The 12,470-nt window shown below is 47.8% G+C and overlaps 1 protein-coding gene across 2 annotated transcripts in view; it reads left to right on the top strand.

Moving 5' to 3' along the window:
- LOC139241781 (PGAP2-interacting protein-like) overlaps positions 1 to 12,470 on the top strand; it is a 244,748-nt gene that overhangs the window by 85,537 nt on the left and 146,741 nt on the right. For both annotated transcript variants that reach the window (XM_070870083.1, XM_070870084.1), the window contains one exon: positions 6,732 to 6,939. In XM_070870083.1, the coding sequence (XP_070726184.1) occupies positions 6,732 to 6,939 (208 nt within the window). The remainder of the gene's footprint in view (positions 1 to 6,731; positions 6,940 to 12,470) is intronic.

The following is a 12,470-nucleotide window of genomic DNA, read 5'->3' as shown; positions in this document are numbered from 1 at the left end:
CCCGCTGGAGTGGAACTAAACTATAGAACCAATGGGAACCTGTTCAACCTTCGCTGCCTCCAGGCTAGATCCAAGGTCGTCCCATTCTCTGTCATCGAACTACAGTACGCGGACGACGCTTGCGTCTGTGCACACTCTAAGGCAGGACTCCAAGCCGTCATCAACACCTTCACCGAGGGGTACGAAAGCATGGGCCATACACTAAACATCCATAATACAAAGGTCCTCCACAAACCTGACCCCGCCACACAGCATTGCCCGTCGGTTATCAAAATCACGGCGCAGCCTTGGACAACGTGGACCATTTTCCATACCTTGGGAGCCTACTCGTCATCATCGTAGGCAGTCCTTCGAAATCGAGGAAGACTTACTTCCACTAGAAATGAGTTCTTAGGTAACTGAACAGTCCAATACGGGAATTACAGTCTCTGACACATGTGGGACAGACAGTTGTTGAAGGAAAGGGTGGGTGGAACAGGTTTGCCGTACGCTCCTTCTGCTGCCTGCGCTTGATTTCTGCATGCTCTCGGCGATGAGACTCGAGATGCTCAACGCCCTCCTGGATGCACTTCCTCCACTTGGGGCAATCTTTGGCCAGGGACTCCCGGGTGTCGGTGGGGATGTTGCATTTTATCAAAGAGGCCTTGAGGGTGTCCTTGAAACGTTTCCTCTGCCCACCTTGGGCTCGCTTGCCATGTAGGAGTTCCGAGTAGAGTGCTTGCTTTGGAAGTCTTGTGTCAGGCATGCGAACAATGTGGCCCGCCCAGCGGAGCTGGTCGAGTGTGGTGAGTGCTTCAATGCTGGGGATGTTAGCCTGGTCGAGGACGCTAATGTTGGTGCGTCTGTCATCCCAGGGGATTTGCAGGATCTTGCGGAGACATCGTTGGTGGTATTTCTCCAGCGATTTGCGGTGTCTACTGTATATGGTTCACGTCTCTGAGCCATACAGGAGGGTGGGTATCACTACATTCCTGTAGACCATGAGCTTGGTGGAAGATTTGAGGTCCTGATCTTCGAACACTCTCTTCCTCAGGTGGCCGAAGGCTGCGCTGGCATCCTGGAGGCGGTGTTGAATCTTGTCATCGATGTCTGCCCTTGTTGATAAGAGGCTCCTGAGGTATGGAAAGTAGTTCACGTTCAGGGCCGTGCCGTGGATCTTGATGACTGCGGGGCAGTGCTGTGTGGCGGGGTCAGGCTGGTGGAGGACCTTTGTCTTACGGATGTTCAGTGTAAGGCCCATGCTTTTGTACGCCTCAGTGAAGATGTTGACTATGACTTGGAATTCAGTCTCTGAATGTGCGCAAATGCATGCGCGTCCGTGTATTGTAGTTAAACGACAGAGGTTGGATCTGGCTTGGAGACGACGGAGGTTGAGCAGGTTCCCACTGGTTCTGTAATTTAGTTCTACTCCAGTGGGGAGCTTGTTGAGTGTGAGGTGGAGCATGGCAGCGAGGAAGATTGAGAAGAGGGTTGGCGCGATGACGCAGCCCTGCTTGACCCCGGTCCGGACATGGATTGGGTCTGTAATGGATCTGTTGGCCAGGATCACGGCCTGCATGTCGTTGTGGAGCAGGCGGAGGATGCGACAAACTTTTGGGGGCAGCCGAAACGGAGGAGGACGCTCCATAGTCCCTCGTGGTTAACAGTGTCAAAGGCCTTTGTAAGGTCAAAGAAGGCCATGTACAAGGGTTGCTGCTGTTCCCTGTATTTTTCTTGCAGCTATCGCGCTGTAAAAATCATGTCCGTTGTACCCCGAAGAGGACGAAATCCGCACTTTGACTCCGGGAGGAGCTCCTCAGCCACAGGGAGAAGAGGGTTGAGGAGGATTCTCGCGACGACTTTCCCAGTGGCTGATTTCTCTGTAGTTGCCACAGTCAGACTTGTCCCCTTTTTTAAAGATAGTCACAATTACTGCATCTCTGAGATCTCCCAGCATGCTCTCCTCCTTCCAGATGAGAGAGATGAGGTCAAGCAGTGCTCTTGGCGACGAGACTCGGTGCTCAGCGCCCTCCCGGATGCTCTTCCTCCACTTTGGGTTTACTATCAGCAAGGGCAGACATCGATGACGAGGTCCAACACTGCCTCCAGTGTGCTAGCGCAACCTTCGGTCGCCTGAGGAAGAGTGTGTTTGACGATCAGGACCTTAAATCTGGCGCCAAACTTATGGTCTTCAGGGCAGTAGTGATACCTGCCCTCCTATATGGCTCATAGACGTGGACCATATACAGCAGACATCTCAAAGCGCTGGAGAAGTACCACCAGCGCTGCCTCTACAAGATCCTGCAAATCCACTGGGAGGATAGACGCACCAACGTCTGTGTTCTCGCTCAGGCCAACATCCCCAGCATTGAAGCACTGACCACACTCGACCAGCTCCGTTGGGTGGGCCACATCGTCCACATGCCCAACACGAGACTCCCTAAGCAAGCGGTCTACTTGGAGCTCCGACACGGCAAACGAGCCCCAGGTGGGCAGAGGAAACATTTCATCATCATCATGTCGTTTCAAGGACACCCTCAAAGTCTCCTTGATGAAGTGCAACATCCTCACCGGCACCTGGAAATCCCGGGCCCAAGACCGGCCAAAGTGGAGGAACAGCATCCGGGAGAGCGCTGAGCACCACGAGTCTCGTTGCCAAGAGCATGCGGAAATCAAGCGCAGATAGCGGAAGGAGCATGCGGCAAACCAGGCTCACCACCCACCCTTTCCTTCAATCACTGTCTGCCCCACCTGTGACAGAGACACTAATTCCCGTATTGGACTGTACGGCCATCTGAGAACTCACTTTGAGTGGCAGCAAGTCTCCCTCGATTTCGAGGGACTGCCTATGATGATGATTGATATATAATAGTTAGGAGTTGGCTTTGTCTAGCGGTAACACTCTTGCCTCATTCAGAAGGTTGTGGGATCAATTCCCACACCAGAGACTTGAGCATGTAATCTAGGCTGACACTTTAGTGCAGTACCGATGAGGGCTGCACTATCGGAGGTTGCGTCTTTTGGATGAGATGTTGAACAGATACCTGCCTGTTCAGGTGGACAATCAAAAGAGCAGGGGTGTTCTCCCGGTGTCCTGGCCAATATTTATCCCTCAACCAACATCTTTGCAGTGTCAGCTATGGCTCAGTTGGTAGCACCTTTGCCTCTGAGTCAGAAGATTGTGGTTTCAAGTCCCACTCCAGGGACTTGGGGGGCCAAAATTGCCCTGCTCTATAAGTTCCATTACTGTCTTTAATAGGCGGGAATAGAGTGGAGTGGCCTTACTGACTGGGGGTAGACGGATGAGCCAACCCGACCGAAATTGCCCCCAGGCTGGAAGCGGCAGGAACGGGTTTCTGCTCCGCCTGTGTTCCCGCTGTGTTGGGCATGCGCCGACCCCTTACCGATCGGCGGTGACCCCCTTTCCGCCACTCGTGCGGTATTGCCCCACAGGAGCGCCGCCGCCGGTCGGTTCCACTGGCAGCTTTTTCTGTTGGGAAGTTGTGTGTGACTGGGTGGTGTGTCTGCCCTAAAAGGGGAGGTCGTGCTGCTGGCGACTCCTTTTTATTTTTTATTGTCAGCTGACTGCCAGGTTGGGCCGACGATTATGCCCCCCCCCCCCCGGGTAACAGGCCGCTGGCCCGGCCGATACGCTCCCTGGTTGGCCCAGTGTTTGCCATTAAAGTGGCTACAGAGTTCGCATCAGCCCTCCCCTTTAACTGAAGGGGAGCAACGTTGTGACGCTTCAGCGCGACATGGCACATCAGCGTCATGCTGATGTCATCAGCGATGCACTGACCCGTTCCGACCTGCCCCCACTTCCGCCCATCTGCCAACACCGAACGTAAACAAGAAACAAAGTGCTGAAAATCGCTGGGTTCTCCCACCCCACACATAAGGACTGACGGAACACTTAAAAATCGGGAGGTGTGCCCTGTTTCGGGCAGAGGACAATTTCGGCCCCTTGAGCACAAAAATCTAGGCTAACATTCCAGTGCCGTCTTTTGGGTAAGATATTGAACCAAGACACCCTCTGCTCTCTCAGGAGGATGTAAAAGATCCCATGGCACTATTTTGAAGAAGAGCAGGAGAGTTATCCCCTGTATCCTGGCTAATATTTATCCCTCAATCAACATCACTAAAAACAGGTTATCTGGTCATTATCACATTGCTGTTTGTGGGAGCTTGCTGTGTGCATATTGGCTGCTGTGTTTCCCTACATTATGACAGTGATTACACTTCAAAAAGTACTTCATTGGTTGTAGAGTGTATTGGGATGTATGGTGGCCGTGAAAGGCGCTATATAAATAGCCCTCTAAAGCTTGTCCTCATTCTCCTCCTGCTTCACGATGACATGCAAGCCATGATCCTGACCAATGGATCCACCACAGACCCAATTCACGTACGGACCAGGGTCAAGCAAGGCTGTGGAATCGCACCAATGCTCTTCTCGATCTTCATTGCTGCAATGCTCCCTGCTGGAGTGGAGCTAACCTACAGAACAAACAGGAAATTGTTCAACCTCCGTTGCTTTCAGTCCAGATCCAAGGTTGTTTCATCCTCTGTCATCGAATTACAGTATGCAGACGACACTTGCGTCTGCGCACAGTCGGAGGTCGCACTCTAAACCATCGTCAACACCTTCACTGAAGCGTACGGGAGCATAAGAACATAAGAAATAGGATCAGGAGAAGGCCACACGGCCCCTCGAGCCTGCTCTGCCTATAAATACGATCATGGCTGATCCGATCATGGACTCAGGTCCACTTCCTTGCCCGCTCTCCATAACCCCTTATTCCCTTATCGTTTAAGAAACTGTCTATTTCTGTCTTAAATTTATTCAATGTCCCAGCTTCCACAGATCTGCAACCCTCTGAGAGAAGAAATTTCTCCTCATCTCAGTTTTAACTAGGCGGCCCCTTATTCTAAGATTATGCCCTCTAGTTCTAGTCTCCCCTATCAGTGGAAACATCCTCTCTGCATCCACCTTGTCAAGCCTCCTCATAATCTTATACGTTTCGATAAGATCACCTCTCATTCTTCTGAGGCCCAACCTACTCAACCTTTCCTCATAAGCATGGGCCTTACACTAAAGATCCGTAAGACAAAGGTCCTCTACCAACCTGCCCCTGCCACACAATACTGCCCCCCCTCCAATTATCAAAATCCACGAGAGGCCTTGGACAATGTGGACTATTTTCTATACCTCGGGAGTCGACTCTCAACAAGGGCAGACTTCGATGACGACAGTGTGCCAACGCAGTCTTTGGTCGCCTGAGGAAGAGAGTGTTTGAAGACCAGGACCTCAAACCCGGCATCAAGTTCATGGTCTACAAAGCAGTAGTGATACCCACCTTCCTATATGCTTCAGAGACATGGACCATGTGTAGCAGGCACCTCAAAGCACTGGCGAAGTACCACCAACGTTGCCTCCGCAAGACCCTGCAAATCCTTTGGCAGGATAGATGCACCAATGTCAGTGTTCTCGCTCAGGCCAACACCCCCAGCATTGAAGCATTGATCAGTCTCGATCAGCTCCGTTGGGCGGGCCACATCGTCCGCATGCCCGACACGAGACTCCCAAAGCAAGCACTCTACTCGGAGCTCCAACACGGCTAGCGAGTCCCAGGTGGGCAAAGGAAACGCTTCAAGGACACCCTCAAAGCCTCCTTGTTAAAGTGCATCATCCCCCTCAACACCTGGGAGTCACTGACACAAGACCGCCCTCAGTGGAGGGGAAGCATCCGGGAAGGCGCTGAGCACCTCGAGTTTCTTCGCCGGGAGCAAGCTGAAGCCAAGCGCAAACAGCGGAAGGAGCGCACGACAACCCAAGTACCCCACCCACCCGTCCCTTCAACCACCGTCTGTCCCATCTGTGACAGAGACTGTAGGTCCTGCATTAGACTCATCAGTCACCTGAGAACTCTTTTTTAGTGTGGAAGCAAGTTATCCTCGGATCCGAGGGACTGCCTAAAAAGAATTTATAAATGCAATTCTTTTTTTATATTAAAACAGATTATCTGGGATTTTTTTGATCTCATTGCTGTTTGTAGGACCCTGCTGTGTGCAAATTGGATGTTGTGATTCCAATACAACAGTGACTACACTTCAAACATACTTAATTGGCTGTGACATACTTTGGGATATCTTTTGGATGTGAAAGATGAAACATAAATGCAATGTTCTTTCTTTGCTGTAGTGCTTATTTTTAATTCTTTCTTCCGTGCATTGACTGGGAAGGCAGGAAGATGTTTCCAGTCCTGGAATTAGCCGTTAGAAAATCTGACTCACCCACTGACTTTCCATCCTTACCTGTGTGAAACCACTTGACCTCTACTTGTGATGTCTACTGAAGGCACAGCCAAAAATCAGGACTTTGCCACACTTGATCAAAAATACCTTTTTCTTTAACTGCTTCCCTTGTGCTGTTAATGGAATACTTCAGGGACAGTTGTGAATTATTATTGTAATACAGTCATTAAGAATATCCTCCACAACTTAATTGTGATTTTCTTTGTTGTGAATAATGCGAGCTTCCTCATTTGTAAGTAAGCTAGGTTTTACCACTGTTTTCCCAATGCATAGACACCCCTTTATTATTTATGTGTTTGTCAATGTATTCAGGTGACTGGATCATAAGTTTCTAAGCTCCTCTGGTACATCTGCTGGTAACTGATAAATGATCTCAATCTATTATAGTGGTTAATGTAATCAATGATTTAAAAAAATGCAATCATTGTTATTTATGTCAGATTTTCAGAATCTACCAAAGATAAAAGAGGGAAAGAAATCTACAGAGGGAAAGAGTGAGCCTGCTACTCAGCACAAGTGGCTTGTGAGTGGGGCAGCATTTGGGAGTTTGCAGTTCCTCACACACTGGATATTTGGAGAAGTCTCACTAGTCTCTCGATGGGCTGTGAGTGGTCACCCAAATGCTGGACCAGATCCGAATCCTTATGGGTAAGTATTACCATATGTTCCATAGAAACTTCAGTTTTGAGTCACAATTAAATGCAGCAGTATATTCTGTTGTCAGCTCAGTTAAATTCTTCATACGGGGCCGATGTAAACAGTTTTCCAGCTTGGGCTATATTCTGTTGATATTACAGCATCATAATTGTGGGTTCTTTGACACAATCATGTGATGCCGTGATCATTCTTACCATTTTAGGGGAGTATTGTCCTTGGCTCCTGAAAATGCTCAGTGGCTGTAGCTGTGTCATCTGCTGTATTCAAGCTTCCTCATATTTTATTACATTGTGTGATTATTGAACCATTAATTTACAATCCCTGCTCCTGAATGGATAGCTCGAGCTGTACCTAATATCGGGCCTTGAGCCTCAGTATCATTGAACCAGCAAGCTGCAGATATCTAGATGGCATTCCCAGACAGCTTGCCGGAGAAGAGGTCTCGAAGTTTGGGCTGCTGTGTCGCCGTCAGCGGCCCTTGGTTAAGTCCTTAAAAGGGTACCAGGAGAGATGGGTGACCAATAAGGTGGGCTACTGGGAGAAGAGCAATTGGGAGAGAGGGTAGCAATGTCCGGGATTGGGAAGGTAGGCAACGGCGATCGGAGGGGGATCAGGTTCACTATCGGCGAGGTGGGTGAGCGGTGGCCTGCAGAGCCGAGTTTTTTTTCCCCCTATACCAATATGGCAGGTGCAGCGCTTCCGGCTCGTAATGAGCATGCGCTTCCTGCCCACCATATTGAAGGCATGTATGGTGCTTGTTTGGCACCTGAAAAATGAGCAGGGTGCAACTAAATTTCTTGGCTCTCATTTTTAGTATTACACTTTAAAGAAATAGAAACTGTGAACTCTGAAAAATCTGGATATAAAAATAGAAAATATGGAAATGTATAGCAAGATGATAAGCATCTGAAATAGATAAGTTAACATTTTGCGTGTGACCCATTCAGATGGAGCGTACTGTAGGACTTGTTAATTTTTTTTCAATAAACTTGATGTGCTTTTCCAAAATTTTCTGGTTTAATACCTCTATGAGGTGTTGTTACTGTATGTGATAAATACATTTTGCTTGTTTTTTTTTGCCAATCTGGCTATCAGTTTCTCATTCAGAAAGCCTGGTCGGTGTGACTATGGAAAGGGGCTGTTTGAGGAGATATTTTGCAATGCCAGTCACTGACATTGTAATGTCACCAATATGGCAGGTTTGTGGAAATTCCACATACTTCTGAACGAATTGAGAATTGTTTGCAGAATCCAGCTTTGCAAGATCATAATGTATGCTATGTTTTAGGCTGACTGTACCACACGTTTATTTAAGTTTCTCATTCTGTTCAGAATTTATTGGCGATAAATTATAATTTTATTTTAATTATATTTTAAAATAAATAAATTCCTTGAATTGTATCCATTCTGTGAATTTTACATGTGAAAATAACACCTTAGTGCTCTTCAAATACCCCAATTTTTTCTCTGTCCCCAAGATCTTTCTCCTATTTCTTTCCCATTCATGTTCACAGCATTTACTTGCATCTTCCTTCCCTGAGGCTCTTGGTCTGCTGGTGTGCCTTCTTGACCGCCCAAGAAAATTCACTTTTGCTTGTAAGTGATCCGTGAATTGGAAGAAAGAAAAATCTAGCCTTAGTGATTGCCACAATATTGTTCACAATGTTAACAAATTTCATTGTACATTTTAAATATGCTAAAATATTTGGTTACAGTTGGTATAGGGATACTTATCTGTAGAAGACGGACTGTTCTTTCCCTTCTGGGACATGGGCTTGAATCCAGCTCAGACTCAGGAGATGGAATTGCGATCTTTATCTCTCTCTCCCTTTCTCTCCTTCCCTCCCCACCCCTTCTCTCTCTCTCTCTATTTACAGCGTAGAAACAGGCCATTTGGCTCAACTTGTCTCTGCCCGGATTTATACTCCATATGAGCCTCCTCCCACATACTTCATCTAACCCAATCTTCATATCCTTCTATTCCCTTCCCCCTCGTTTACTTATCTAGCTTCCCCTTAAGGCATCTATGCTATTTGCCTCAACTACTCCCTGTGACAGCAAGTTCCACATTCTAATCACTCTCTGGGTGACTACGTTTCTCCTGAATTATTTATTGAATTTATTAATGACTATCTTATATTTATGGCCCCTAGTTTTGGGCTCTCCACAAATGGAAACGTAAAAAAAAATTAATTCATGTGATGTGGCTCTGTGGCATCGCTGCAGCATTTATTGCCCATCACTAATTGCCCTTGAGAAGGTAGTGGTGAGCTACCTTCTTGAACCGCTGCAGTCCTTATGGTGCAGGTACCCCCCCCACAGTGCTGTTAAGGAGAGAGTTCCAGGATTTTGACCCAGCGACGATGAAGGAACAACGATATATCCAAGTCAGGATGGTGTATGATTTAGAGGGGAACATGGAGGTGATGGTGCTCCCATGCACCTGCTGCTCTTGACCTTCCAGGTGGTAGAGGTCACGGGTTTGGGAGGTGCTGTTGAAGAAACCTTGGCAAGTTGCTGCAGTGCATCTTGTAGATGGTACACACTACAGCTATGGTGCGCCGGTGGTGGAGGGAGTGAACCGTTAAGGTGGTTGATGGGGTGCCAATCAAGCTGCCTGATTTGTCCTGGATGGTATTGAGCTTCTTGAATGTTGTTAGAGCTGCACTCATCCAGGCAAGTGGAGAGTATTCCATCACACTCCTGACTTGTGCCTTGTAGATGGTGGAAAGGCTTTGGAGAGTCAGGGGGTGAGACACTCGTCACAGAATAGCCAACTACTGACCTACTCTTGTGGTCACATTATTTATGTGGCTGGTTCAGTTAGTTTCTGGTCAATGGTGACTCCCAGGATGTTGATGGTGGGGGATTTGGTGATGGTAATGCCGTTGAATGTCATGGGAGATGGTTAGACTCTTTCTTGTTGGAGATAGTCATTGCCTGGCACTTGTGTGGCACGAATATTACTTGCCAGTTATCAGCCCAAGCCTGAATGTTGTCCATGTCTTGCTGCACGGGCAAGGACTGCTTTATTATCTGAGGAGTTGTGAATGGCACTGAACACTGTGCAGTCATCAGCGAACATCCCCACTTCTGACCCTATGATGGAGGGAAGGTCATTAGTGGAGCAGCTGAAGAAGGTTCAGCCTAGGACACTGCCCTGAGGAATTCCTGCAGCGATGTCCTGGGCCGAGATGATTGACCTCCAACAACCACAACATTTTTAACCAGGGCTCCTTGATGCCACACTCAGTCAAATGCTGCCTTAATGTCAAGGGCAGTCACTCTCACCTCACCTCTAGATTTTAGGGGGTCGAAATTGCCCTCTGCCCCAAATGGGGCGCACTTACCGATTTTTTTTTTTATGGGGTGGAAATTAGAGCGCAATTGAGGTCTTTATTTTTTTCTTTGTGTGGCTGTGGAGCGGAAGTGCTGTTGTGTCGGGTCGGCCGCCGCTCCGATGCACCAGCGCGACGCGGACGTCCCACGTCACGCTGACACGTCATAACATCCCTCCCCTTCAGTTAAAGGGGAGGGCCGCTGTGAACTTTGCATTTATTTTAGTTCGGTCCACTGGGCCACCAGAGAAGGTTTCGGCTAGGCCAGGGGCCTGGCATTCAAGAGGGGGTGCTGGGCTGCCTGTTGGCGGCCCGGCCAAACTCATGGCCACCATTGTCGAGCCGACCTCGGAATCGGCCGACAATTAAAATAAAATGGAGGCACCGGCAGTGCGTCCTCCCCTTTGAGGGCAGATGTGCCGCCCAGCCACACACAGCTTCCCGTCGGGGAAAGCTGTCAGTGGCACCAACGGCAGCGGGGGTCGGTGTGGTGTCGGCTCGGAACACGGGTGGTGCGTAAACCCGTTCCCAGCCCGGGGACAATTTAAGACGGGTCTGACCCCAGTCAGTGAGGCCGATCTGCTCCATTACCGCCTCTAAGAGCTTATGTAGGGTGGGCAATTTCGGCCCCTAGCTCTTTTGTCCATGTTTATACCAAGGCTGTAATGAGATCTGGAGCCAAGTGGTCCTGGCGAAACTCGAACTGAACATCAATGAGCAAGTTATTGGTAAGTAAGTGCTGCTTGATACCACTGTTGACGACACCTTCCATCACTTTGCTGGTGATTGAAACCATCTTCTCTACATCTACCCTATCAAACCCCATCGTAATTTTAAAGACCACTACTGGGTCACTCCTCAGCATTCTCTGTTCTAGAGAACTTACTATTTTATAAAATAGAAAACGCGTCACACTTTAAAATATCAATATTTTAAAATAACTAGTTTTCCTGGTCTTCATAACTTGGCCTCTCCCCAAAGACAGGAGTTGAATTTACAAGCAGCTGGCAATCTACAAAAATCAACAACAAGCTTTTATTTCACCAAAGATTAGTCTATTTCAACCACTTTCCAACAGGAACTACCTGAGCAGTCATATTAAAGGAGAGATCATATTAAACACAGCTAAGCATCACAACAGGGACCCAAAACCAAAGAAACATAAGCAATATCACAGAAGATCAGTTAGTGTCTTATTTTTTTATATAGACGTTACAGCATTGAAATAGGCTGTTCAGCCCAACCATCCATGTTGCTTGTCCTCCACATGAGCTGTAGTCCTAATCCCATGTGTCTTCCCTATTCCGATCTTCCATCTCCTTTCCCCTCTCTTTCTTTCCCCTCTCTTTCTTTCCCCTCTCTTTTTTCCCCTCTCTTTCTTTTCCCTCTTTTCATAGAATTATAGAATAGTGTAGCACAGAACGAGGCCATTCGCTCATTGCGTCCGTGCCGGCTCTTTCGAAGAGCAATCCAGTTAGTTCCATTCCCCTGCTCTTTCACTATATTCCTGCAATTTTTTTTCCTACAAGTATTCATCCAATTCCCTTTTTAAGGCTATTATTGAATCTATAGCCACCACCCTATCAGGCAGTGCATTACAAATCCTAACCACTCGTTGCGTGAAATCGTTTTTCTTCGTATCGCCTCTGGTAATCACCTTTACTCTGTGTCCTCTCGTTATTGACCCTCATCCATTGGAAACAGTTTCTCTTTCTTTACTCTATCTAAACTATCTATGATTTTATACACCTCTATCAAATCTCCTCTCTGCTCTAAGGAGAAAAACTTCAGCGTCTCCAGACTATCCACGTAACTAATCCCTCATCCCTGGAACCATTCTCGTAAATCTGTACCCTGTCCAAAGACTTCACATCATTCCTAAGAATTGGATGCAATACTCCAGCTGGGGCTGAACTATTGTTTTACATAGGTTTGGCATAACTTCCTGACTTTTGTACTCTATATGGGGCCGAAATTTACCCCCACCGGAAACTGGTCGTGTCATGTATGTAGCCACAATGTAACACCACTGTATTACTGTATACACTCAACCTAGATGCACACCTTGACCACAAGGGGTGAACTTGTGGGAGACACTCCTTACCTGATCACACAGGTATAAAAAGGGAGGTCCCATGCAGGGTCATCGACTTTGGATTTCTGTGAATAAAGAGTTAAGGTCAC

Source organism: Pristiophorus japonicus, chromosome 2 (assembly GCF_044704955.1).
Source record: "Pristiophorus japonicus isolate sPriJap1 chromosome 2, sPriJap1.hap1, whole genome shotgun sequence".
Taxonomy (NCBI): domain Eukaryota; kingdom Metazoa; phylum Chordata; class Chondrichthyes; family Pristiophoridae; genus Pristiophorus; species Pristiophorus japonicus.
The sequence above is the reverse complement of the archived record's forward strand: the minus strand, read 5'-3'. Positions and strand labels throughout refer to the sequence as shown.